This window comes from Anolis carolinensis, chromosome 3, assembly GCF_035594765.1.
Source record: "Anolis carolinensis isolate JA03-04 chromosome 3, rAnoCar3.1.pri, whole genome shotgun sequence".
NCBI lineage: Eukaryota > Metazoa > Chordata > Lepidosauria > Squamata > Dactyloidae > Anolis > Anolis carolinensis.
The window spans coordinates 111,932,386-111,960,050 of NC_085843.1; the positions used below are offsets into that span (position 1 = coordinate 111,932,386).

Below are 27,665 nucleotides of genomic sequence, written 5' to 3' on the forward strand. Positions count from 1 at the left end.
GTCTGTGTCATGACTGCAAACCAGCAGGACACTTCGGACTATTTAAAACTATGCATCTGATCCTAAGGGATTTTTGGTGGCCCAAGATCCGCAAGGATGTGGAAAAATATGTCAACACCTGCCCAGTATGCCAGCGCTCCAAGATACGAAGGGAGAAGCCCTCAGGGCTTTTACACCCCCTTCCTACCCCATCTCGCCCATGGGAAATAATTTCCGCGGATTTCATCACTGACCTACCACCTTCCTGTGGGTTCACCACGATCTTAGTGGTGGTGGACCTATTCACCAAGTTAGCCCATTTCATTCCCTGCGAAGGCCTCCCCACGGCCAAGGAAACTGCGGATTTATTTCTTCAACATGTCTTCAGACTACATGGATTGCCCAAGAGTTTAGTCACAGACCGTGGATCTCAATTCACCTCTCGTTTTTGGAAGGCACTACAAAAACTATTGGGCATAGACTCTCGCTTATCTTCAGCTCATCATCCCCAAACAGATGGGCAAACGGAGCGCACCAATGCCACTTTGGAGCAGTATCTTCGCTGTTATGTAAACTATCAACAGGACAATTGGGCTTCTCTGTTACCACTGTCTGAGTTTGCCTACAACAATGGAGTTCAAGCTTCTACAAAAGAAACGCCGTTCTTTGCAAACTACGGCTTCCATCCACGTTTCTTTCCCCCTGTCATTGAAACTTCAGAGGTTCCCGCAGCAGAGGATTGGCTGCAGGAACTCACAGCGGTGCAACAACTTTTGCTCCAGCAACTGGACCAAGCCAAGGAGGACTATAAACGCCACGCTGACAAACATCGCCAGCCGGGTCCCGAAATCAAGGTAGGAGATCGGGTTTTCCTGTCCACTCGCTTTCTGCCCTCCCACCGCCCTTGCCGGAAGTTAGATGCCCGTTTCATTGGCCCCTATCCAGTGGTGGCGCAATTAAACCCCGTGACTTTCAAACTCCAACTTCCGCGTTCAATGCGCATTCACCCAGTGTTTCACCGTTCCCTGCTCCTTCCGGCGGATGGTGTGCGTCCTGATACAGACCAACCGGCCCCCCCTCCTGTTTTGATGAATGGGGAGGAGGAGTTCGAGGTTGAGGACATTTTGGATTCTCGCTTTCACCGCCGCCGCCTACAATATCTCATTGACTGGGTGGGTTTTGGCCCTGAAGAACGCTCTTGGGAAGACGCCTCCACAGTCCATGCTCCTGATCTAACCCGTCGCTTTCATCAGACCTATCCCGCCAAGCCGCGACCTCGCGCCTCGGGGAGAGGGCCCCAGTTTGGGAGGGGCCTTGAGGAGGGGGATAGTGTGATGACTCATGGGCCTTGTAGTCCTGCTCAGGACATTGTAATTCCTGATGAAGATGAAAACTTGGGTTTTTTACCTTCCCAGTCTGAACTGGATTCCTCTCAGCCAGATCTTTCCCAGGCAGATCTGGGAACCTTGCACCTGCAAGAAAGTTGTCTCCCAGAAGTATGTCAAACAAGCCCAGAGCCTACTTCTCCCGTATTCTTGCGCCGGGAGTTTTGTAAACAACAGAGAAGTTTAGATTCAGCTTCGCGCAGGAGTGCGAGGATTGCAGCTAAGAATGTGGCCAATTAAGACTGCTTCTCGTGAGAATCTTTGGGGAGTCTCACATCTGGTCTCAGAGTTAGCTTTCGGTTCTGATTCCCAGAGAACTGCTTCGGCGGGAAGCTAGACTCTATTTAGGTGTTTTACCCGCGTAGTAACTTCGCGGAGTCAATTCGTCAGCCTACGGAGCGAGTTGTGTCTGGACAGCGCGCTCCGGTTCAAGCCTCGCTCCTGCTCAAGCCTTGCCTTGCTATCCAGCCTTCGCCTTGCTTCCCAGCCTTTGTTTATCTACGGACTTTGCCTTGTTTCCCAGGATCAATCCTTGCCTTGTTCCACGGATTTATCAAGTTATTCCACGGACCTTGTTCTTGTTCTTAGTTACCTTGTTCCACGTTCAAGCCTTGTTTCAAGTATCAAGTTATTTCCTAGCCTCGCTCAAGTTTCATGGACTAAAGGACCTTGTCATCTCCCCTCACTTTGCTTGGCAAAGTGAGTGTTTCGGTTATTGGATTACAACTTTGGACCTTAATATTTCTTATTGGACATTGCTTTTTTGGACTAATTCTGACCTTTCCTGAAAGGTCTAATTCTGGACTATTTTCTACACTTGTTTTTATTAACTTTATATATTCCTACAATAAAGATATTAGATAGATTCTGGCCTCTGTGTATGGTTATTGGTGCTCTGCAGCCTGGGTCGTGACACCTTGACAGCTACCTCCCCACAAAAGTCAGCATCTGCACTGAAATACAACACTGTCTGAGCTCTGCGAGTGCAGCATAAAGAGGGCCCTTCCAGACAAGTCTAATATCCCATGATCTGATCCCAGGTTTTCTGCTTGTCCCAGATTATCTGGTAGTGCGGACCTATATAATCCAGTTTAATCCAAAAAACCTGGGATCAGATCCTGGGATATAGGGCCTGTCTGGAAGGCCCCAGAGAGTGAGGATTTGGACATTCGTAGAGATATCCAGATACTTGTCTATAAAGCTATTGTCCTCCTAACCCTGTTAAAGGCCTTGGAAACGTGGGCCATCTACTGATGTCACACTCAACCTCTGGAACGATTCCATCAACATTCCCTCCAAAAAATCCTGCAGACAAACAAATGTCAGCATTCTGGAAGAAACAAAGACCACCAGCATTGAAGTGATGATCCTCTGCCATCAACTTCATGAGCTGGCCACGTTGTCTGAATCACTGTCTACCAAAGCAGTTACTATATTTTCAACTCAAGAATGGAAAATGGAATGTTGGTGGGCAGGAAAAGAGATTTAACGATGGGCTTAAAGCTAACCATAAAAACTGTGGCATAGACACCAAGAGATGGGAAGCCATGGCCCTCGAGTGTTCTAACTGGAGGCCAGCTGTTACCAATAATGCTATAGAATTCGAAGAGGCACAAATGGAGGGCGAAAGGGAGAAACATGTCAAGATGAAGGCACATCAAGCCAACCCTGGTTGGAAACACCTTTCATCTGGAAATGAAATGACCTCACTGCAAAAGAACTTGCAGATCAAGAATAGATATTTACAGTCACCTATAGGCCCACTGCCAAGACCCTACACTCAGCCACAAGTGATAGCCTATGATGATGACACCAGCATCTACTTCATGGTAGTTGCCATCAATTTATCACACATTTCTTGCAGATATTATAAACACCACTAGTTTATATATAACTAGCAGAAATAATGGGGACAGATTTTATATCCTCCTTCCTTGGTTTGTGCAAGGGGCTTCAATATCACTTTCTGTTCCCCTGATGCCTTTATATAATTAATTTAAAATTTGAATATGCTACTTAAATAATCTTTGTCCCAGTTTTATTTTTCCAGTATTTTATTTAGATTTTGGCCAAGTCTACACAGTTGTATAAAATTCACATTGAACTGGATTATATGGCAGTGTGGACTCAGATAACCCAAAGCAGGTATTGTGGTTTATCTGCATTGATGTTCTAGGTTATATGGCTGTGAGGAAGAACTCTTCTAGGCTGTCACATCACAATATTTCAGAGCAGGCAATAAAAGCAACACAGCAAAATATATGATAAATTATAATTGAAAATCCCCACACCCTTTAATAATAATAATAATAATAATAATAACAACTTTATTTTTATACCCCGCCCCATCTCCCCGAAGGGACTCAGGCGGCTTACATGGGGCCTAGCCCGATAAAACAATCAAATATCAATAACACAGCAATAAAACAATTATACCAATAAAAACATCAATATCAGTAAAAATAATCGTTAAAATCGACATGAAACATACAATATTAAAACAGGAGACTAATTCATAGAACCCAGTGCAGAATGTGCCAAATGGGGAAGGTAATTTCACAGTTGAAATGGACAATAAAGTGCAATATAACATTGGCAACACCTCAAGAATGGGCTATTATAAAATGGGCAGATAGATCAGTCTAACAACAAATTAAGTGTCAAAGGCCTTTTGGAAGAGCCAGGTTTTTAAGCTCCTTCGGAAGGAGAGGAGGGTAGGGGCCTGCCTGATCTGTCTAGGAAGCGAGTTCCAAAGCCGGGGGGCCACGACGGAGAAGGCCCTCTCTCTCATCCCCACCAACCACGACTGCGAGGGTGGTGGGAGCGAGAGAAGGGCCTCCCCCGACGAGCGAAGAGAACGTGCTGGTTCATAGGGGGAGATGCGGTCTCTAAGGTAGGTGGGTCCCAAACCGTTTAGGGCTTTGTAGGTGATAACCTGCACCTTGAATTGGGCCCGGAAAGTAAATGGCAGCCAGTGAAGCTCTTAATCACATCATCCTGATCTTCAAAGGTGCACAGACCAGTATTAGATGTTCCTTTGAATATTTCTCAGTCCTAGAAATCTGTTTTTGGTGAAGTTTTGCATATGGGAGGCAGTGATACAGAGTACCACTTTGAAATATTGCAAGGCAATTTTTTAAAATATATTTAAGAAAATAAATGATGTTTCTGAATTCAGAACGGAACCATTAATTGTAGCATAAACATTTTTCCGATGTTATTGTATTCTAGTTTAGATGCTATAGACTAAAAGTTAGGTGAGATTTTTAGACTGAACTTTGAGAAATTGCTAATTCATTTATAAGTAGTCCTTAACAATTATAACCAAAAGAGCAAATCTTAGCCTCTCTGTCTTCTATAATTACCAACAGGTTTATAAGAGTTAAGTGGAAAGACACTTAAAGGTAGTACTTTAGAAATCGTAATATGTGGAGGTTTCTAGTAGACAAGAATTATTAGAAATGATCTGGACAACAATTTGGCACAAAACATAAAAATAGTAGATTATGTGAACAGCAAATTTAGTAGGCCCATGTGAGATTAAAAATGTGAGCTAAGGAGAAAGCAACGTTTTGTTTCAAACTATCATTTTGCAGAACATAAAAGTTTATATATGGATTGATGTTGGACTTAACACTAAAACAATTTAGTGGTAATTGTTTCTTGTTTTCTCCAAACCAGGGGAATGTAAGGCTAGTTTAAATAATACTTTCTTCACGCGTGCTAGAATAAAACTCATTTCTGTGATCTATCATGTTCACATAAACCATAATTTTTCCAGCTGTCTTGTTTATTCAGCTGTCTAACTTCTTGGCTTGATCAGAATAATAAATGGTAATGAAAAACTCTGTAGTTATACCACAGAATATGTATGCAATATAAAACTGCACTATAGCTTATGGTTACATCTGAACCTGCTTAGCGAAGGAGTTATAATTGTAAACATAATATAATCATGTACAGGTTGAATATCCCTTATCCAAAATACTTGGGATACAAAGTAGTTTGAAATTTGAATTTTTATGGATTTAGGGTAATCAATGTTGATCTGTGGTTATATAGAAAATCACATTTAGTCCATCTACATGAGAGATCTTCAAACCTTTTAAGCAGAGGGCTGGTTCACGGTCCCTCAAATTGTTGGGAGGGCCGAACTATAGTAGCTCTTATTTGTAGTGCAAAACAACATGAAAGAACAATATTTAAAATTAAGAACAATTTTAACCTACATAAACTTACTAGTATTTTAGTGGGAAGTGTGGACCTGCTTTTGGCTGATGAGATAGTCAAGTTAATTAGGATTGTTTTTGTGTGCTTTCAAGTCATTTCGGACTTGTGGCAACCCTAAGTTTAAAGTTTAGGGGGGGGAGTAAATATGGGCCTTAGTTTGGGGACCTCATAATCTTTTTTAAGTAATCTAAATATACAACATACTTACCAAAAAAAAAATCAAAAAGATTGGAAAATGGGAACCCCCAATCTTTTATTGCTTTATTAGATTTTTATTTATTAACAGTGCATTACAATAGAATTTTGGTTATCCAACTTCCGCTTATCCGCCACACCGTATTATCCGACGCACTGGCTTCTTGTCCTTCCCCATTGGTGCCCGGCACTTGGAGAGGCCTCCTGCGAGTGGCTGCCTAGAAAAACACTGTTTCTCTAGACAGCAAGGCTCCAAGCCAGGGGCTTGGCAAGGAGGGAAGGGACTTTTGCACACCATGCATGGAGGAGCTCCTCCAGGGGGTACAGAGGTGGGAGGCCAAACATGAGGTGCCCTTTGAGCAACTTTTGAAAATTCTCTTCCCGGAGACGGTGGGCAGGTGCCTCAAGGGAGGCAGGCTCCGAAGGAGAATTCAATTGAAGTTTTATTCTTCCCACGCCTTGCTTGCTCATCTTTGAGGATCTCGGAGTCTCCCACCAGCTGCTCCAAAGCGACAGACGGCGCGGGGGGGGGGGTGTTCCATGTGGAAGAGGGCGCAGAGCTGCGAGGAGGCACAGGAGGAAGCCGCTTCTGCTGTGATCATGGCTGCCTCTGCCACTGTGTCTGCCTCCCCCTCCTCCACCACCTCCTCCTTCGCATCCTCCTGGGGCAGCCCTAGGAAGGGAGTGTTGCTGAGCCGGAGGAAGCGAGAGAGAGAGAGAGGGAAAGGCAGAGAGAAGAGGACTTTTCTCTCCCTCTTCCTCGGGCTGCCCCAGGAGGATGTGAAGCAGGAGGCGGTGGAGCGGCAGCCATGAGCCCGGCAGCAGCGGCTTCCTCCCGCGCCTCCTTGCAACTCTTTGCCCTCTTCCGTATGGAGCCCCTAGTCCACCACCTCGGAGCAGCTGGCGGGAGCCTCTGAGCTCCTCAAAGATAAGTAAGCGAGGTGCGGGAAGGATAAAACTTCCATTGAGTTTTCCTTTGGAGCCTGCCTCCCTCGAGGCACCTGCCCACCGCCTCTGGAGAGAGAAGTTTCAAAAGTTGCTCAAAGGGCACCTCTCGAGTTTGGCCTCCCCCTCTGCACCCCCTGGAGGGGCTCTTTCATGCATGGTGTGCAAAAGTCCCTTCCCTCCTTGCCAAGCCCCCGGCTTGGATAATAGGACCTCCCTGTTATCCAACAGTTCTGGTTATCCATCATTCGCGCCCCCCCCCCCTCCCTTATGTTGGATAACCAGAACTCTACTGTAGTTGTTCATTAGCTTTAGCTCTCAAAGGTATAGATAACAGATAAAAACAGATATTTTTATTTTTTTCTTCAAATTTTATTTTTCTTAAAGCTATTTCTCTGATAGGGTTGCTTGATTCATTGATGGAATTTCACAGCAAATGAATGTGAATAACTGTGAGTGATACAGCTTGTATGTGTACTTTTCTAATAGATAACTGCACCAGTAAAATACTAACATTTGAAATTGATAATACTGCCTTCTAGGAAGACATTTATGGCAAATTGACATCACACAATATGTGTACACTTAAATTCATATTTATACCTTTCAGATCACCAGGAGAACCTCACTCTGAAACCATTGAAGCTAGCCGAATGTAAGTATAACTGGAATTTAAAGAGATTGCATTTGCGGTATTCTGTGTTAAATCCCAATGCAATATCAGGGTTGCATTACTGCAGTGCTTTAACAACCACCTTTAAGTTGTACTTTAGGCACATATTCTGACTACATGGTAAATTGTCTAGAATTTGCCATATTCGCAATTCCCATCTTCTGTAAATATTGGGGTTTTTTGACATTTGTAAATTTCTAATAGAGGTTAGCATAGAATAATGTCTTAGTAATGTTTTGAGGGCATACTACTGACATTTCTCTGGATACCAATTTACACATACAGTAGACTCACAGTTAAACAATGCCCAGGGAAATTGTTAGATGCCCGATACATGTAGTTTTTGGTTGCTTGAGTGTTACTATTAGTTATAGGCTTAACTAATACTATATCCCATAATATACCATAAACCCTGAATTTAGCTGATATTAATATTGAAATAGTAATTAAAAGCAAATGACAACAAAAATGAACTTAACTGGATGTAACACAGTTGAATTTTACTTAGAAAGAAGCTTGTGGCTATGACGGCATTTGTGTACAAAGTTACTGAACTACCCATCGTATTGTGATTGCATTAGATGGGTAGAGGTATAAATTTCCCTAATGAAATAAACCAGAAACACAATTCTGTTTGTCTTCATAGCTCAGTTTCTTGTTTGTATGACGTTTTTTAAAACAAACATTTGTGTTGCTGCAGTCAATTAAAAGGATGAATTAAAAACATTCTTAAAGTAAAGAGAAAAATACTTGTAACTAAAAGAAATTTTTTGGAGATAATTGTGCAAGTCTAACACTTAAAGGTTGTTTTATTTCTGTGGGTTTTTTTTTTAAAAGCATATACTTACTAGCATGACTAATACCAAATAACATTCTCTTGTCATGGAATTTCCTTTCCATGTAAATAGTGTTACATGACCATGTTGCAAAGATTTGCATGGAGATGTTTCATTTAAGCATTTGTATTCTTAGCATCTCCTGCCAACCTAGCAGTTTGAAAACATGCAAATGTGAGTAGATCAATAGGTACCGCTCCGGCGGGAAGGTAATGGTGCTCCATGCAGTCATGCCGGCCACATGACCTTGGAGGTGTCTACGGACAACGCCGGCTCTTCAGCTTAGAAATGGAGATGAGCACCAACCCCCAGAGTCAGACATGACTGGACCTACGTCAGGGGAAACCTTTACCTTTACCTTATTCTTTGCATAGTACATTCTGTACTTTGAGAAATCAATATTTATTAAATAATTTATTTGGAGTTATCCCTTGTAAAAAAATTATAAGCCCTTTTATCTTGACTTGATTGAAAAATTGGAATGATCACAGTAATAGTTGGTCTATCTTTTATTTGTGAAATTATTTTTAGTTGCTGTCAGAATAGCACCAACATTGAGATTTTTTTTCTAGCCAGTTAAGTTGAAGCATTAAATAAAAGCCAATTGAAATTCACAAATGTGTCCTTCAATAATAAATTCGTAAAGTTAAAAGAATAAACTCTTTTTCTCTCTAACACATTGCATCCCCTCTGTGGCTCTGGGCTTGGTATATCAAAGAATGGGCTAAATGTAAAGTAAGAGCTTAGTATATCCAGTTACTGAGTGATATTTTTTCAAATGAAAATACGATAACAAATATTCAAATATTTAAAGGATTACTCATTTAGCTTGGATAAGGTCTAACAGATTGGAATATTTTTTATTTTAGATATAATACATACAAGAGCTGGCAGACTAGGTTACACAGTCATAAAGGGAATAGTGCATTGGATAGTTTTAACAGGTGCATCTTACCTTTCAGGATCTCCTGATGTATAATAGCTCTCAATTGGAGAGTGACAATTTCAGAGCCTCACTAATCTGTGCTGTGCTGATTTGAATGAGCTTGTATACGAATTCTTGTGCTTACTGTTTGAATGTCTGGTACAGGAAGCGAGCAGCTGCAAAGCATCTAATAGAACGCTACTACCATCAGTTAACTGAGGGCTGTGGAAATGAAGCCTGCACAAATGAATTTTGTGCTTCCTGTCCAACTTTTCTTCGTATGGATAACAATGCAGCAGCCATTAAAGCCCTCGAGCTTTATAAGATTAATGCAAAACTCTGTGATCCTCATCCCTCCAAGAAAGGAACAAGCTCAGCTTATCTAGAAAACAATTCCAAAGGTGCCCATAACAACTCTTGCACTGACAGAAAAATGAACAAGAAGGAAATCCAAGGCCCAAGAGATGATTTTAAAGGTAAGCCATAACAGGAATTATAGAAAGGGGGCAGCATTGTTTAGAATTGCATTTAAATAATGAAAGAACAACTGGAGTAGTTGAGTTGCCGTGTTCTGTTAAATGTAATAGTTGAAAAGGTTTTAGAAATTGTTTCCATAGTTTCAAATATAAATGGAAAAAAACAACTTGATGCTCTTTTATGAGGGTTTCCATCACTTGAAAAGAGAAGTGAGGGAGGGGAGTCTTGTATGACAGATAGCATCAGGTAATACCATCTTGGCCCTTCATTAGTACAGTAGTTGCAATTCTTGCAGAAGGCAATAAAATTTGCAAGTTAGGCTCTCTCGCCTTTTAGAGTGGTTTTTGAAAAAATTGCCTTCTTGGACTGGTTATAATACTTTTTTCTGCTAATTTCTTTTAATTTAAACAATTTATTCAGACCTAAAAAAAAGTTTTTAAATGTGCACAGGTGGATTGGCTAGCTCATATCAAAGGAGAATCATATAGCCTTCCAGACATTGTTGGGCAACATGCAGCAACAGCTCTAGTGAACATATCCAATAGGAAAGAATGCAGAGATCTGCAATCCTTTGGAAGGTCACATTATTTCCATTCCTTCTCTACCAGTGTCTATGTTCCATTTGCTGACAAAAGATTAAAGTGCACATTAGACACTACTTTATACTTTATGCTTCCATGTCATTCAGTTTACAAAATGCAGCCACGCAAATTTCAATTCTTCATTGCAGTGATGCAGGAGAAGGGCTAATTCCTCCTCCGGTGCTATTTTCCATTTTTAATTACTCTGCCCTTATTCAGTGTTAACTTAATTTTATTTAAAATGGGACAAGTAGCAGTTTTTTTCTGGCAGTTGTCTTAATAGTTAACTATTTTAATTGATTTGTATTGTATTTTATATTTTTATATGTGTGTGTTTTATTGTAAGCCGTCCTTAACTGCAAAGATTTTTTTTTTGCATTTACTATTTTATCAGGAGCAGGACAAAAAACAAAACAAAAAAGAAAACCATAAGATGCCATTGACTTTAATAAAACAAGGAAATGTATTTAACTTGTTGTTCATAAAGTGAAGCAGCTATAAAGCATTTATTTTTCTAAAAACTGAGAAAATGATGCAAAAATTAGGAATTGTAATGAGATACTATACACAAGCCTACATGAAAGTCTACCTATTATATTTAAAAGCTTCCTCCAAATATATGAATAGCTTGTCTTTAAAATATCTTATTCTAAAAGAAAATGTTAATTCCCCCCCTCCCCCCCCCCCCCACACAATCATTTTCCCTATTTAAAAATTCTGAATCTTTCTGAGCTTTATTCTGGGCCTACCATCTCTAATATATGATGGTACGCTGATAAAAAAGTATTGAAGGAAAGGCTCAGATCCCAATTGTTTTTTTTAAGAATATATTACTGAGCATATTTTTGTGAAGACTGAGCAAACATATGATTGCTCATGTAGCTGCTGTGGTACTCTTGTTGCATTATGGGTAGGAGTGCTCTGGTGACCTTTTCAATAAGAAAAGGAATGGAGAGAATGCTCCATTTGTTTCTATTTTCTGCCACTCTTCAACTACTGTTATGAAGCATTAATGTTGTTATATGCTACTTGAAAACATGGCTCTTTTAATGTCTTTTCTAAAGAGGTATACCTAACCTAAGTTCAAGAAGGTTTTTCTGGTTTTGTCTCTGAATTTCTAGATGTGACTTTCTTAACAGAAGAAAAAGTATATGAAATTCTTGAACTATGTAGGGAAAAAGAGGACTATTCTCCTTTAATCCGTGTCATTGGCAGAGTATTTTCTAGCGCTGAAGCATTGGTACAGAGTTTTCGAAAAGCCAAGCAACATACTAAAGAAGAACTAAAGTCTCTTCAAGGAAAAGATGAAGATAAAGATGAAGATGAAAAGGAAAAGGCTGCATGTTCTTCTGCCATGGAAGAAGATGTTGTGGCCCCGTCATCGTCGTCGTCATCATCATCATCAAGAATAGGTGATAATGCACAGGGGGATAACAACCTACAAAAATTAGGCCTAGATGAAGTCTCTGTAGACATTGATGCAGTCAGACGGGTCTACAATAGATTACTTTCTAATGAAAAAATAGAAACTGCCTTTTTAAATGCACTTGTGTACTTGTCACCCAATGTGGAATGTGACTTGACTTACCATAATGTGTACTCTCGAGATCCTAACTATCTCAACTTGTTTATTATTGTTATGGAAAATGGTAACCTTCATAGTCCTGAGTACCTGGAAATGGCATTGCCATTGTTTTGTAAAGCGATGAGTAAGTTACCCCTTGCAGCTCAAGCAAAACTGGTCAGATTGTGGTCAAAGTACAGTGCAGACCAGATTCGACGAATGATGGAAACATTTCAACAGCTTATTACTTACAAAGTCATAAGCAATGAATTCAACAGTCGTAATTTAGTGAATGATGATGATGCCATTGTTGCTGCTTCAAAGTGCTTAAAAATGGTTTACTATGCAAACGTAGTAGGAGGGGATGTGGACACAGATCACAATGAAGAGGAAGATGAAGAGCCTATTCCAGAATCCAGTGAGCTAACACTTCAAGAACTGCTAGGCGAGGAAAGAAGAAATAAAAAAGGGCCTCGGGTAGATCCACTGGAAACTGAACTTGGTGTAAAAACTATAGATTGCCGAAAACCACTTATCCCCTTTGAAGAGTTTATCAATGAACCACTGAATGATGTTTTGGAAATGGACAAAGATTATACATTCTTCAAAGTAGAAACAGAAAACAAATTCTCCTTTATGACGTGCCCCTTTATATTGAATGCTGTTACCAAGAACCTGGGATTGTATTATGACAACAGAATCCGTATGTACAGTGAACGACGTATTACGGTGCTCTACAGTTTAGTTCAAGGACAGCAGCTAAATCCATATTTGCGACTCAAAGTGAGACGTGATCACATCATTGATGATGCACTTGTGCGGGTAAGTGACATTGAGATTGGGATAAAATGTTGACTATTGCTGAAAACAAAATATGAAAAACCACATTAGCACATGGGTCTCCTGGGTTTGTTCAAGATAAGATATTAGAGATGTGCGTAAAAAAATTTCCTTCATTTCCTTCGTGCTATTGTTTTGTTTCGACCTTTCGTTTACATAAAACGATTGACAACATTTTAATAGGAAATGAGAGGCAACACGAAAATGAAAGCCGCACAGTCATCGTGCTTGCTTTCGTTTTCCTTTCGTTTCGGCCCCGTAACGATAAGCAGGTACTGAGAGAGGGCTGCTTTTCCATTACAGCTGATGTGTACCAATGGGCGTTTAATATAAATATTAATATAAATAACAATAGTTATTTTGGTACCCTAAGCTGAGTCTGAGAGAGGTCTGCTTTCCCATTACATCTGATGTGTAACAATGAGTGTTAATATTTATATTAATATTAATAACAACAGTTATTCTGGGACCCTAAGCTGAGTCTGAGAGAGGAGTGCCTCCCCGTTACATCTGATGTGTACCAATGGGTCTTAATAATAATATTAAGAACAATAGTTATTCTGGGACCCTAAGCTGAGTCTGAGAGAGGGCTGTTTCCACATGACAGCTGATGTGTGCCAACGGGTGTTAATAATAATATTATTAATAACAATAGTACTCTGGGGAAGACCCAAACGTTTTAAAAGTTGATGGACTAAAATGAGGCAGGTGAGCCATGGAAGGCGTCCTATTACATCCAATGGTCTGAAATTTTGTTTTTTTTGGTAAGCCAGATGAAAATTTTGTTTGTATAGATGCCCCATTTGTGTTAGCGGGAACAAATACAAAAATGAGACAAAATGAATGAAACTACAAAAAACAAACAGCAATTCCATACAAAAGCACAACACTATTAAGATATATCTGTTGAAATTATTGTAAAAACTATCTGTGATCACTGCCACTTCGTCACATTTTGAAGGATTACCCTGATACCCACTTAAACATATTGTACTGAATATGAATTTTCTTTTTGCTACAATCAAAGTAGTTGTTTAAGAATTCTAATCTCTCAACAAATGTTTGTACACTATTTTGATATGATTTATGTTAGCTTTTGGAAAAGCATCTTCGAAAAACATCTGGGTTTCTTAAAGTTCACCTTATGACTTAAAAAAGACTTTGTCAAGTTTGGTTTTTAAGAGCCTATTTGATGTTGCTATTGATGCAATCTTTTACTCCTTTTCAGTGATATTGATCAAATCTTAATTAGCCTAAGATGCTCATCACACAACATTGTTATACTGCAATTGGCATGCGTTAGTCTCATCTTTGCTTAACACTTGTTATCGTGGCTGTGCTGGTATACCACAGTTTTGTCATTTGGAAATTGATTCAATTCCCAATTGAATACTTTGTTAATGACCTCCTGTCTTACTGTGGTTTAGTAACACCTTCAGGTGTGGATGTCTCATTCTGATTCATTACAATATTGGGAGCTTAGGGGGCTTGGTGTAGGAGTGGTTTCATTGTGCCTTCATTTGGGATTTCATGGGGACCTAACTGGTAAACGCCAGAATCCTTCAAGTAATTGGCCTTGAAGGGCAACAGAATTCCCAAGAGGACCAAAAGAAACATTGCACATTCATTCCCTGTTCTTCAGCATGTTTCTCTTTCTACCTTTAAAAAAAAAATTAATAAGGAAACCAGTGAAATAGCATCGTTCTGTTGTAATTCTGTTAACAATTAATGCCCAGAATAACCAAGAGGTTTGGGAATTTTTAAAAGAGTAAATAAAGTAATAAATATGTATAGTAGTTTAAAGAGTAGTATATTAAAGCAGAACCAAGCAAGTTTTGGTTCATGTGGAAATCATAGAAGAAAATGGTAGAAATGATGTGGTATGTGTTCATCTTCTCAATCTAGCAGTGACCAGTAGTAGTTCGATAATAGCATCATTATTTAAGTGTGTAGTTAAGCTTCATTTTCAAAAGAAAAAACAATTGAGCAGGAGGCAGAAAAACATGGTGTAACTGGTATAGTCATTTTTCAGTAGTCATTTTTCTATTGTGAAAGAGGAGACACTGGAACTAATGGTATTTAAAAGTAAATGCAGTCATATTGCAAAAGACTGCATTGCCATTCCACTACCTTTCCAACCAAGGAGAAACCACTGAACAATGTGATAAGTTTCCAAGAATGATGATGGTGTTATGGAAACTATAAGGTATCTGTAAGGCAGACTCCGCAAGGTTGGTCCAAAGGTTATTGTATATGTCATTTCCTTTGAAACAGACTCCTGCTTTCAGATATTATGTGAACAAGCTGGCTTGGCACTGTTTTGGTGTTGAATGGCAGAGACATTATGGGAAATACTACCTAACGACTGAATTGCTAAATGAATAGCCTTAGTAATGATAGACCATGTGTCATTGGCCCTTTTCCATAATTTTCAGAGCTTATTCCATCCTGTAGTGCAGCTGGAGCTGAAATCTGCAACTGGAACATAGCTGATATCCAGTTTTAACAAGAATCTATATTACAGTTGATACTCGTAGCACAGAGTTTTCACCAGAGTCGCTTTGCATTATTTATGCAAATATAATGGAGCATTACATTCTATAAGATTTTATCTAAGATTCTTGTTTCTGAAATGTATTCTCTAGTTTGGCTCTGGAGAGCTAGATAGTTCCTTAAAACATACAGGTGATATTGTCTGTTGGAATATTTTGCCTAATTCCTTTATTTGCATACAGCTGCACTCCATATATCTTTTATATGTGTCTCACTTCAATAAAATTACTAATTGTAAAGCAAATTCTAACACTTATCAGCCCATATTTCCTTGATCTAGTCATATTGATGATTTGGTTTAATGACTTTATTCTGGGTAACTAAATCAAATGAAATGTTTTTGTATTCTAAAAGCTTAAATATCTTAAAGACAACAAATCCCATGTAATCTCTGAAGCTAAGCAGAGCCGGCTCTGGTTGGTACTTGGATGGATGGCAGTCAATTAATACTAGATGCTCTAGGCTAAATTTCAGAGGAAGGGATTAGCAGAACCGTCTCTGAGTATCCTTTGCCTAAGAAAACCCTATGAAATTTACAGGATGGCAATAAGTCAACAGATGACTTGAAGGCACATCCACACACTCTAAAGGCAAACTTTAGAGGATCAAAAAATTCTCTTCATAGCAGTCTTGTTTTAAAATGCTTAACTTCAGGATTTATTAGAGAACAATTCTTTCAGCCATTTTATTTATTTGTTGAAGTTATACCCTGTCTTTCTGTGAGAATGGGGCTCATTTTAAAAAAGTATAAAAGAGGTATGTCACACCTGTTTCCATTCCGTTTTCATTCCTTCTTGAAACATACTTCCACACTTCATGTATGGGCTCTGTTGCGTCTTTAGGTATAGACACTAAATGACTTTAGTCTGCAAGTTCAGATGGCCATCTGTTCAAAATAATCCCAATTGTATAGTAGAGCATCCTGTGTCCAACCATGGTGCTAACACAAAGCTTGCTTGAGTACAGCAGTGCCTCAGTTGCTCATCTATTAATCAGAATTTTTTAGTGATCCAGCCCTAGGGGTCTCTGCTTCAGGTGGTAGATTTAACTCAGGGTTTCTTAAACTTTTTCCGGTCATGACCCCTTTTTGCTGGAGAAAATGTTATGCAAATATAAAATACCTCTCCTTCCTTTACTCAGCTAGCACCCCCTTCTTTTTCCTCTTCCCATATGCCTCTCTAATTCCTTTTCTCAAATGGCACCCCTTTACTTCTCCACCCATATGCGTTTCTCCTTTCTTTTCTTAACTCACCACATGGAAGGCTGCCTTGGCCCAGAATAGGGATTCAGTTGAAGCTAATGTGTGCTCTGTTTCTGTTCTTAGAGATGTTTGATCTGGTCATGGGACCACATTTCTCATTACATCTTCTTTTAGATTACAGTAACGTATTCTGCATACCAGTAGCTTTGAAAAGTTCTCAGAAACATAAGAGCTACACCAAGACTGTAGGCCAGAGCTGGAGAACTACCAGTACACTTGAGATTAACCTGCTTCCAGGCAGAATTCAGAGGCCTGGTAACCTATAAACCATTGTACAGTCAGCCCTCCACATTTGCTGGGGTTAGAGGCACAAGCATTTGTGAAAGTGAAAAACCATTAATAAAGATATGGCTATTTTATCTCAGAGAACACCTCTCTAGGAATTTCTAGGTAGTCCAGCATGACTCCACCGGATAGATTCTCATTAGAGGGTCTAAAGCAGGGGTCCTCAAACTTTTAAAGCAGAGGGCCGGTCCACAATCCTTCAGACTGTTGAGGGGCCGAATTATCATTTGGGAAAAAAAATTCCTATGCACACTGCACATATCTTATTACCGGTAGTAGTGCAAAACAACAACAATAACAATGAAATAACAATACAATATTTAAAAATGAAAATAATTTTAACCAACATAAACCTATCAGGATTTCAATAGGAAGTGTGGGCCTGCTTCTGGCCAATGAGATAGTCAGGTTAATTAGGATTGTTGTTGTTGTTGTTGTGTGTCTTCAAGTCATTTCAGACTTTGGGTGAGCTTAAGTCCCGAATTATTTATTTATTTATTTACTACATTTATATCCCACCCTTTTCACCCCGAAGGAAACTCAGAGCAGCTGTATGTACATACAGTATATTATATTATTAGCATAGCACAATATTAGCATTATATATTACTATATTGAACTATATCACTATACTGTAATATTATATGTAATATATAACATATAATTAATATTATATGGTATTATTAGTATTATATTGTATAGCATAATATTATTATCAATATAATATGTATATACAATATATTATATTATTAAAACGGATATAAAAATATTATGTTATAAATGAGGGTGGGGGCCAGGTAAATGACCTTGGAGGGCTGCATCCGGCCCCCGGGCCTTAGTTTGGGGACCCCTGGTCTAAAGGAAGAACATGTTTAAGCAAATCAATTTGCAGAAGTCAAAATTGCAAATATGTAGCAAAAATTGTACAATTCAGATCGAAGTGGAAGAATGATTGTATTCTTCCCTGTGAGCTGCTTTCTTCTCATTCTTTTTCTTCTTCTTCCTCCCCCTCCCCCCTCCCCCCTCCCCTAGAACTAATTTTTCAAACTACACTAAAAGATACTTGTAACCTAAAATATTGGATCCACCCCTATCACTAGCTGTCATTTTTATTATTGTTGCTGTGTGCCTTCAAGTCATTTCTGACTTATGGTTACTGTGTCATGAGATTTTCTTGGCAGGATTTGTTCAATGAGATTTGCTTTTACTTTTCTTTGAGGCTGAGAATGTGCAAATTGGCCAAACTTATCCAGAGGGTCTCCATGTCCAAGCAGGGATTCAAAACCTGTTCTCCAGAGTCTTAATTCAACGCCTAAGCCACTACCACACACTAGCTCTCTCTTCTTAGACAATATTATTATGACTTGCAAAGGAAACACGCTAAAGGAGTATTTTCTTTTCATCCAATAGTTAGAAATGATTGCCATGGAAAATCCAGCAGATTTGAAAAAACAATTGTATGTGGAATTTGAAGGAGAACAGGGAGTTGATGAAGGAGGAGTTTCCAAAGAGTTTTTTCAGCTAGTTGTAGAGGAAATCTTCAACCCCGATATTGGTACGTAACTAGCGTTCTATAGACTATGTGGATGGTTTGTTGCTGCTTGTCAGTTCTACTTGCTTTTCCTCTGTGTGTTCCATCCTGTAGTAAAATGTTTAAGAATCTACATTTCTTGCTAGCAGATTGCATACTAGATATAATGGTTGTTAAGACTGCTGACTTGTGTATCTAAGAAATGTTTCTGCCTTAATTCTGTACGCTCTACTAGTGTGTTTGTTTTGCTTTCTTTACTGTTAGTATTTGTGCTCCCAGGTTTTCTTCAGGATCTTAGGACTGTTCAGCAAAACCACACGGTCCTTCCTGGAACTGTACAACATTTCAGCACACAGACAAAAATGAGTTCTTAATGCATCAAAAATGCCTTTCACATAGAAAGCTAGCTCTACCTGAAATGTTTTTAAGAGACAGGAAATTTTTTTGACATGAGTGATTGAAATATGCAGTTTCCCCTTGATACACACTTTCCAGTGTGCTTTTTGGAAGAGTAGGAAAGTTACGGGAAAGTTGTACCGGGTGACTTTTGTGGGCACATAGAATTGCTTCAAGGTACATGCAAAAGCCTTTGGTTGAGATGTGAGGTCACCATTTATCTGAAACCTGGTTAATTTAAAATGAATTTCAGAGGAAGATGGTGATTTAATAACATGTGGCTTTTTTGTGAAGTACAGATGATGCTACAGAGTGTTCCCTTTTCTCTGTGAATTGTTTGACCAATTTCATAGATTTCTCAGCTGAAGCTTTCATTATTAGAAACTGTATTGCTGTATTTTTCTTAAATCAATAATGAATTATATTTATTTTTATAGGAATGTTCACATATGATGAAGCTACAAAATTGTTTTGGTTTAACCCATCCTCTTTTGAAACTGAGGGGCAGTTTACACTGATTGGGATTGTATTGGGTCTGGCCATTTATAATAACTGCATTCTGGATGTCCATTTTCCAATGGTGGTCTACAGGAAATTAATGGGCAAAAAAGGAACTTTCCGTGATCTGGCAGACTCTCATCCTGTAAGCTGAATATCTTTTTCTACTTGAAATCTTTTATTTCAGTTTTAATTTTTTTTCTGTTGACAACAAAGCAGTTTCTGAATGCTAAAACACAGCTTTTCTCAGTGATTTCAGCCCTGTAAATATTATAGCCTCTTGACTGTGACAAAGTTTAACTGGCAACTTTGCAGTTCATGCTGTTATTGGCTATTCTTCCAGTAGCAGCTCAGTCCTATGAAAGTTCATATAATGTGGACTTTAGAATATCAGCACTGAGAAGCACTTGTGTTTGCCTGTTAAATGTAATGTAGTATACAGTGACAAGTACTGAAGAAAACAGAATGGATTGTGTCCCAAAAATGCTACTTGACCTTTATATTGTTTCTGCACTATGAAGTTACAATCAAGGGCCCAGAAGCCCAAATTCAGTACATTGATCCACAGAGGAAATGTAGCTAGACATAAGAAGCCAGGTGACTTAATCTGTTTGTTTCCAGGGCCTCTTACATTTTCCACTTATCATCCAGTTTTGAGTGAGAAAATTTTATGTAACCTCAGATATATAGGTATATAAAATAGCTATTCAAATCAAACATTTACTGATAAATCAGCACTTGAAAGGTTTGCTAAACAGGCTGATTTTCCTTTTTGTGTACAGCTGAAGCATTTTCTGCCGAGTCCACTGTAAACACTGTTGTTGCTAACAGATTTGTGTAAATGGATAGCATTCAGAAAGCTTACACTGGTGCCAATTTTTGTGACCCCAACATTAAGATAAGGGGACCCCATTTGGGTTTGGAATCCACAGTTTTAGAAGCAGTAAGCTAGACAATCAATCACAAATGTTAAAATGTAGATAATATGTGGAATTAAACTCAAATGTTTAAAATAAAAATATACATTTGCAGCTGAAATGTATAGAAGAGGATAATAAAAAGGTTCAAAGTTTATTGTCATTGAGGATAACAAACAGCAGCAATATTTTCATTGAAACATTACCAAGATAGAATTTTTCTCCATTTAAATGTTTTATTTTCTGTTACATAATGCTTTTTATTTGCAATGGTTTTTAAAATAAACAGAATTTCTTTTCTTTGTTTTTACAAGATGAATTGCCTCCTGCTGCTTACAATTTTTAGACTGTGATTTTATTACTTGCTGAGTTTGATCACATAGAACTCTGAATAAGTTGAATGCAGCTTTGGGCAGTCTGAGCTGAACTAAATGTTACATATGCCATAACATTTAGTAGTCGCACAATATGCTTCTTTAATTGGAAAGAAGCTGTGGGAAGATGAGGATTCGATCAGAGGACTAGACAAATGATGTTCAAACCTTCTACTACAGTACTTTTTTCAGCCCAAATTGTCCTTACCATATTTCTTTTATTAAAAAATGCATGGTGAAAAGTAGTTTATAAAAAAATGAATTTGATAAAAAGCAATAGTCAAAGAAACAATAGGAAGACACTCTCTCGCTCCGCTTCTTCTTTGAACAAACTTGCAGCCTCCTATAGTTGCATTACATTTTAAAAACAAGCTGTTACAAAGTAGGTATGGATGAGTGTTCATCCATAGGGTGTAATTATGGACTTGATTCCTTTGCTTTTAACAATTGTATAAAAATGTCTTTTTTCATTTTAGGTTCTCTATCAAAGCTTAAGAGATTTGTTGCAGTATGAAGGAAGTGTAGAAGATGATATGATGATAACTTTCCAAATATCTCATACGGATCTTTTTGGTAATCCAATGATGCATGATTTGAAGGAAAATGGAGATACAATCCCTATTACAAATGAGAACAGAAAGGTAATATAATATGTCATGTTTCCAGTTGTGCAGTGATTAGTTGGGCACTTTTTAAAACTGCAAAATAGTCCATGTTGTCTTGTCCTAATTATAAAATGAGATATCTTAATTGTTTATCTTTGTAGGGGGCTACAGTGAAAGGAAATTTTCATATTTTAAATAAAATTGCACTTACAAGATGATTTCTGCATAACTGTGCATACAGTTTTATGCCAGTTATGATTGCCTTCTACATAGTTGGATGGACTTTTAAAAATAGTAGCAGTGGGCTGTTTGCTTGCATCCCTGTCCCTTTATGCTTGGTATGTGTCTGTGTGCTTCACAAAGAGGAAAAAAGTGTGTGCAAATTTTGGAGACCTTACATTAAAAAAGTATTCATTGTCTCACTCTCACATGTGAGGCAACGTTATCTCTTGACAGTTGTTATTTTCTCTACAGAATATTTAGATGTTTTCAGGTAGACTGTCAATAAGAATGAGAAATCTGCAAATAGTCTTCACTTTCCTATTGCATAACAATATGTGGAATATAAGGCTGATAACTGTTGCCACTCCAAACTCTAGTTTTGGGACAACCATAGATCAAAACCTAAAATCAAGTTAAGCAGAGAATATCAGTACAACATATTAATATATACATTGAGATAATCAAATTCAGAAAATTCACAATGGTCATAACAAGTCTGTTTATAAAGCCCAAGGTCTGTTTGAATTCAAATATCTCTGCTAGAAATCAGTTAGTCATTGAAGAGGACTAGATTGGACTTCACTAGAAAGGAATTAAAAGCATGAAAACAGTCTACGGAAAAATGGCTGGTAGTTTTGAGAAGTTCTGTTTTGGCTAAGTTTTGAATTATTTTCAATATTGTAGAAGTTTTGGTAAATGTACATTTTCAATTTGCTTGTTTAGTCATTTAATTTTATGGACGAATGAAAAAAATAAGTTCATTAAGATTTCAAAAGTATTGCTAAACTTGAATTATCGAAATACTTGATTCTTAATCTCATATAACTCTTTAAATGCTTTGTTTATTAAACAACGAAAAGTCAATACCTGTTTTGTGGCATGAGTTTCATGATGTGCTTGAGACAAAGGTTTATACAGTTTAGTATTGTTTCCTTGTCATTGAACAGGAATTTGTCAATTTGTATTCTGACTACATTCTCAACAAATCAGTAGAGAAGCAATTCAAGGCCTTTCGGAGAGGATTCCACATGGTAACCAACGAGTCTCCCCTAAAATATTTATTTCGACCTGAGGAGATTGAATTGCTTATTTGCGGAAGTAGGGTAAGGCAGCATAAATCTGCAAATAACAATTAATTGCTCTTGTTGCTTGCTCCCAGCATGGGATGTTGACAGTGTCTTTTATTTACAGAATCTAGACTTTCAAGCCCTAGAAGAAACTACAGAGTATGATGGTGGCTATACCAGAGATTCTCTTATTATTAGGTATGGGCTGTACATTTTTTATGGGTCAATAAAGAAAGTTTATTACTCAAAACAAATTATATGAATGCCAAATATGATGCAAGATATATCAATTTTAAGAAGGATCAGTAACTTAAGGTTTCCAGTTTCAAATGTCATTGTGGACTGGGTAAAAACCTACTCTATATGCACATGTATGATGAGTCTATGAGACCTAGACACATGTCAAATCAAAATTCATGATTTTGAAACCCCAACATGATGTCGATTTATACGTGAGTATATATGGTAGTCATATTACCACTAATAGTTGATTTCAACAATAGTTAAATTAGTTGTTATTTTAAAATCTTGTCTAAGTATTACTAACTCTAGATGCATATCTATGTATCTTGTTCTCTTCTCCATGCTGTAGCTGAAATAGAAAATGCAATATGATAGAGTAATTAATTATATGTTACAAACATGACTTTAAGAATAGTGGGCCCTCTCCCCAAATATTTTCTGCTCAAATGCACAATATTAAAATCATATCATCACACTATTAAGGTCATATAATGATGGCCACCCTCATAATTATTGTAGTGTAGCTTCAAGTCATTTCCAGAGGTTTTTCTGGGGCTTTGACAATGCAATCCCAAAACTAATTTACTTTACTCTCATCAAGTGAAAGAGCAAGCAATTTTCCTTTTTCCTATCCATTCTTTGGAATGGAGTAATTAGCAATGCTTCTGCTACCACTAACCTTCCCTTCTGAACATGTGTGATTTAGAGGTCTTCTTCCAATAGTCTGGAGAAATACTATTTTGCCCTATAAGTATTCTCTCCTGTGTTTCGAGAGTTCTGGATATCTGTTCAAATTCAACATTCTTCGCATACAGAAATACTATCCCTTTTGTTTAGTGTTTTGGTTTTTTTTTTTTTGGTTTGTTTTTTAAAAAACTATTAAGAGTATACAAGACTAAACTCTTAACTCTTTGGTCAAGTTATGTGCTTAATATCCTTGCATGCATATCTAGTCTGTCAGCAAACCTAAATTTACATTGCAAAAAATGTCCGGCCATAGGGTTGTACGTTAAAGACACAAACCAATACATGTTAGTTGTTAGAGTTAAGTCACAAATTTATGTTAATTGTTAGAGCAACCAAGATTTTTGTCATGTGCCCAGGGCACTGTTAACTGCTCAGTGGAATCATAGATTCCAGGCACCATCAAGTCCAACCCTATTCTGCTATACTGGAAAATTCAAAGCACTCCTGACAAATGGCCATTCAGCCTCTGCTTAAAAACCTCCAAAGAATAAGACTCTACATATTCAGAGATAGCATATTCCACTCTTGAACATCTCTTACCCTTATGAGTTTTGTAGCTGTTGAAGATTATACTCACATGCATTTTTCAACTATAAATACATACTCAAAAGCATATAGAAACATGCTTTCATGTGCCTATTGGATTCTATTCTATTGGATATGCTAATGCTTGAAAATAGGTAAGTCAACTAGTGTATATCTTGTAGGCTATGTTTCAGAGAAAGAAACTGGCAAAACTACCTCATAGCAAAACTGCTATGATGTGCTTGTGTTTGGTAGTTCTGAAGTCAGTGATAAATACAGTTTGATCCAGGTTATCTGTAGGTAATATGAGATGTCACTTGCACCAGCACTCTAACAGGTTTAATCTGGGCAGCTTTATAATGTTGTTTAATTTTCCTTTCAATAGAGAATTTTGGGAAATTGTCCACGCATTTACAGATGAGCAAAAAAGACTGTTCCTTCAGTTTACAACAGGCACAGACAGAGCACCAGTAGGAGGACTTGGAAAACTAAAGATGATTATAGCCAAAAATGGCCCTGACACAGAACGGTAAACTACTGTTTTGTATATCTTCCTCATTTAAAAAATCAGAAGTATGGTAATTTGGAAGTGTAACTAAGCAACTGTGTTTTCAGCCTGTATGCAGATTTGGGGTTTACATCTTAAATATTGCTGTTACTTCAATAAAATAGTGCAGAGCCCAAAAAAACATACAAGAGAGTGATCTGAAGGCAGAAGAATTGCATTATCCGTAATCTTTCTAGATTTATGCAAACAGAAGGGAGGGTGAAAGCAGTAAATGGGGTGTGTGACCCCTTTTAATGTTTTTATTTGTGTCCTGTTTGACAGTATCCCTCTCCACAGTCAAACCTTTGGAAGGGAAATTCCCACCCTTTCTGTTGGGAGCATTAGAGGTTGAATACAGACTTTGCCTCCAAAGCTTTCGTCACTCAGATCTGCCAGTGATATATTTCGGGAGCTTTTCCCCAAGGATTGGTGGGAGGGGCATCCAGAGTTGGATTCCTGTTCCCCAAAGAGAAGATTCACACAGTCTTATGATCCCAAAGCACTTTTGTAGGAATTATAGAATAGCAAAGAAAATAGTGGAAATATTGGCATAGAAGGGTATTTTTAGGTCAATGAGATTTGTGAACTTTGGCCTGTATTTATGAGACTTTCTTCTTCTCTGTTTTCTCCCCATAGGTTACCCACATCTCATACATGCTTTAATGTCCTCTTGCTACCGGAGTACTCCAGTAAAGAAAAACTTAAGGAGAGATTGTTGAAGGCCATCACGTATGCCAAAGGATTTGGCATGCTATAATGAAATCAATAAAATAACAAAAGGGATAAATAAATTGGTGGTGATGGTGTCCCTGTCCAAAAATAAACAAAAAGAATAAAAGAATACCCCACAAAGGCCATAAGATAATAGTGAGCTACCGTAGTCACCTGTGTTTGTGCCTCCCTTCTTCACTTGGGGACTTTGGGCTGGAACAGCAGATTTCAGCTGCTTCTATGAACAAATTATTTTCTTTTAGTGTGAAAGTGTTACATATTCTTTCACTTGTATGTACAGAGAGGTTTTCCTGAATATTTATTTTAAAGGGTTAAATCACTTTGCTTGTGTTTATTACTGCTTGAAGTTGAGCCTTTTTGAGTATTTACCAGAAAACGAAACTGTACTCTCCCAAGGAAAATATTGCCATCATTTGTAGATTGTGTAATCTTTACGTATGTGCTACATTTTTGTCCCAGTTATCGAATCAAAATCAGGAACTGTACTTTTTTGAACAGTTTTGCTTTTGAAACTTGAATTCTTGGGAAGCAAAATGGTGTGATGCAATGACTGCTGTTCTAGCCCCCAAAGAAATTTATGGAAAGTCTTTTGAATCAATAAAGATGGAAGGGAGAACTTGGAATGTTAAACTGCAGCCTTTGAGAACTTTACTTTAGTCACAGCACAACAATTAAAAAAACTCATTTCACTATACATGTCGTCTTTCACATGTCTTGTCTTGTGGCATACCGTGTTTTTAATTTAGCAGGGATTTTTAGCTGTGTGGAAGTATACATGTGGGATTATTTTCTTTTTTTAAAAAAGTTTACTGGGAAAGGTGCATTTTCAGCCAAACTACATTAGAATAGAATGAATTGTATTGTGAGAGAAATCAAAACAGTGGGTCTATCAGCAAGCATGTAAGTAAAGTGCACTTAAAATGACATTTTAATTGCCTAATATGTTGACATTTTAAATAGACAATCTAGTCTTCCCTGCAGTCTTAACTATTTGTTTCTATTATCAAGGCATACGATCAGTGCTGTAGCAAAGGAATGCCTTTTTCCACTCCTCTTCTAGCAATAGGAGGAAAATAATTGAACATTTTAAGAACAAGTTTGCATTGTAATGCTCCCAAATATTCATTGTATGTGTAGAACGTATATCCTTAGATCACTTCCATGATCTTTTTACATCACACACCATAAGTTTGGAATGTATATCTTGATCCCGCGCAAGGAGGGGGGGATCCCTCATCGTCTGACAGACTGTCCCCGCACTCTGGTAATCGCTGCTGTTACAATAAGAAATAAAGGAACTGTACATTTTTAACCTAAACAATGTAATTGGCATACCTCTCCTTACTGTGACAACTGATGTGCAGAACTGAGCTTGTGCCTTGGTGATTGCTAGGTCTGGTTTGTACATAGCAAAATCAGCATGATGTGGGCAAAATTGGTTCTTATTCAAAAGGCAAAATTTTTACATCACTGAAGGGAGAATCTATGTCTTTCAGGATGACTTTATTAAATTCTTTTTGGTAATAGAAATAGGCATCTGTTATGTAACTGTAATGCTAAATAAAGCATTGATGGTTTTCCACCATGGTCCAGTGACAAAGCAGAAAAGTGATTTCCTTTGTTTGATATTAACTTTAAAAGCAATGGCATTTTTTGATAAGGAACTCTGTTTTAGCTCTGCTGTATGATAACTGTCGTGGTATAAAGGCTTGCTTAACAACTATTTTATTTTACCATTCAACCATTTGTTGAAATTGATCTGAATTATCTCGTAGTTCAGAGCTGGAAAAGCAAAGTACTTCATTTCTGTGGTTATTCGCTCATAACTTTGAAACTTAGAAAGTTTTGGAATAGGGATCTGGGAAACTTTGAATAGTCTCAGTAAAGAATATTGTAATAATTTTTGTGTTGTGAGGTAATGAATACTTCTAGGGAGAGCACTGCATTGTAGAGATAAGATGTTTCTTGTTGATTTTTTTCTTCCTAATAGTACAATCCTGTGCAGGTTTAATTAATGTCTCTTTTCTCAACCAAGTGGCTCGTTTTAGAATGAAATCTTTAGACCTTTTTGCAGTATCAGGTGTGTATCTGCCTTCAAGTCGCCTATCAATTCATGGTGATGCCATGCATTTCATGGGTTTTTTTTAAAGCAAGGCATACTCAGAGGTAGTTTTGCCCGTTTCTTTCTCTGAAACATAGCCTAGTTTACTTTTCTGCTTTCAAAGAGCATGCTTCTTTATATTTGTAACACATTGATAAAGAAGCCTATAGTTTGGACTAAAGTTATTATAGAATTATGCAAACCTAAGTATTTTGATGAAAACATGCTGGATTGTTGTGTGTTTTCCGAGCTGTATGGCCATGTTCCAGAAGCATTCTCTCTTGATGTTTCGCCCACATCTATGGCAGGCATCCTCAGAGGTTGTGAAATATATTGGAAAAACTAAGCAAGATCGGTTTATATATCTGTGGAAAGTGGAAGAAAACTCTTAGTAGGTACACTAAGTGAAATGTCTCCCATTGATGAACCAC

At 37.9% G+C, this 27,665-nt stretch overlaps 1 protein-coding gene across 4 annotated transcripts in view; it reads left to right on the forward strand.

Annotated features, from left to right (window-relative positions):
• The window catches only part of ube3a (ubiquitin protein ligase E3A), a 57,664-nt gene extending 30,944 nt beyond the window's left edge, over window positions 1–26,720 (forward strand). For 3 of the 4 annotated variants that reach the window (XM_062975366.1, XM_062975367.1, XM_062975368.1), the window contains 10 exons: window positions 7,345–7,389; window positions 9,334–9,644; window positions 11,318–12,612; window positions 18,140–18,284; window positions 19,094–19,299; window positions 20,922–21,086; window positions 22,220–22,375; window positions 22,464–22,537; window positions 24,240–24,383; window positions 25,038–26,720. In XM_062975366.1, the coding sequence (XP_062831436.1) occupies window positions 7,345–7,389; window positions 9,334–9,644; window positions 11,318–12,612; window positions 18,140–18,284; window positions 19,094–19,299; window positions 20,922–21,086; window positions 22,220–22,375; window positions 22,464–22,537; window positions 24,240–24,383; window positions 25,038–25,158 (2,662 nt within the window). In that variant the 3' untranslated portion in view covers window positions 25,159–26,720. The remainder of the gene's footprint in view (window positions 1–7,344; window positions 7,390–9,333; window positions 9,645–11,317; window positions 12,613–18,139; window positions 18,285–19,093; window positions 19,300–20,921; window positions 21,087–22,219; window positions 22,376–22,463; window positions 22,538–24,239; window positions 24,384–25,037) is intronic. The other variant, XM_008107097.3, reaches the window with a different exon arrangement.
• Window positions 26,721–27,665: the final 945 nt, after the last annotated feature.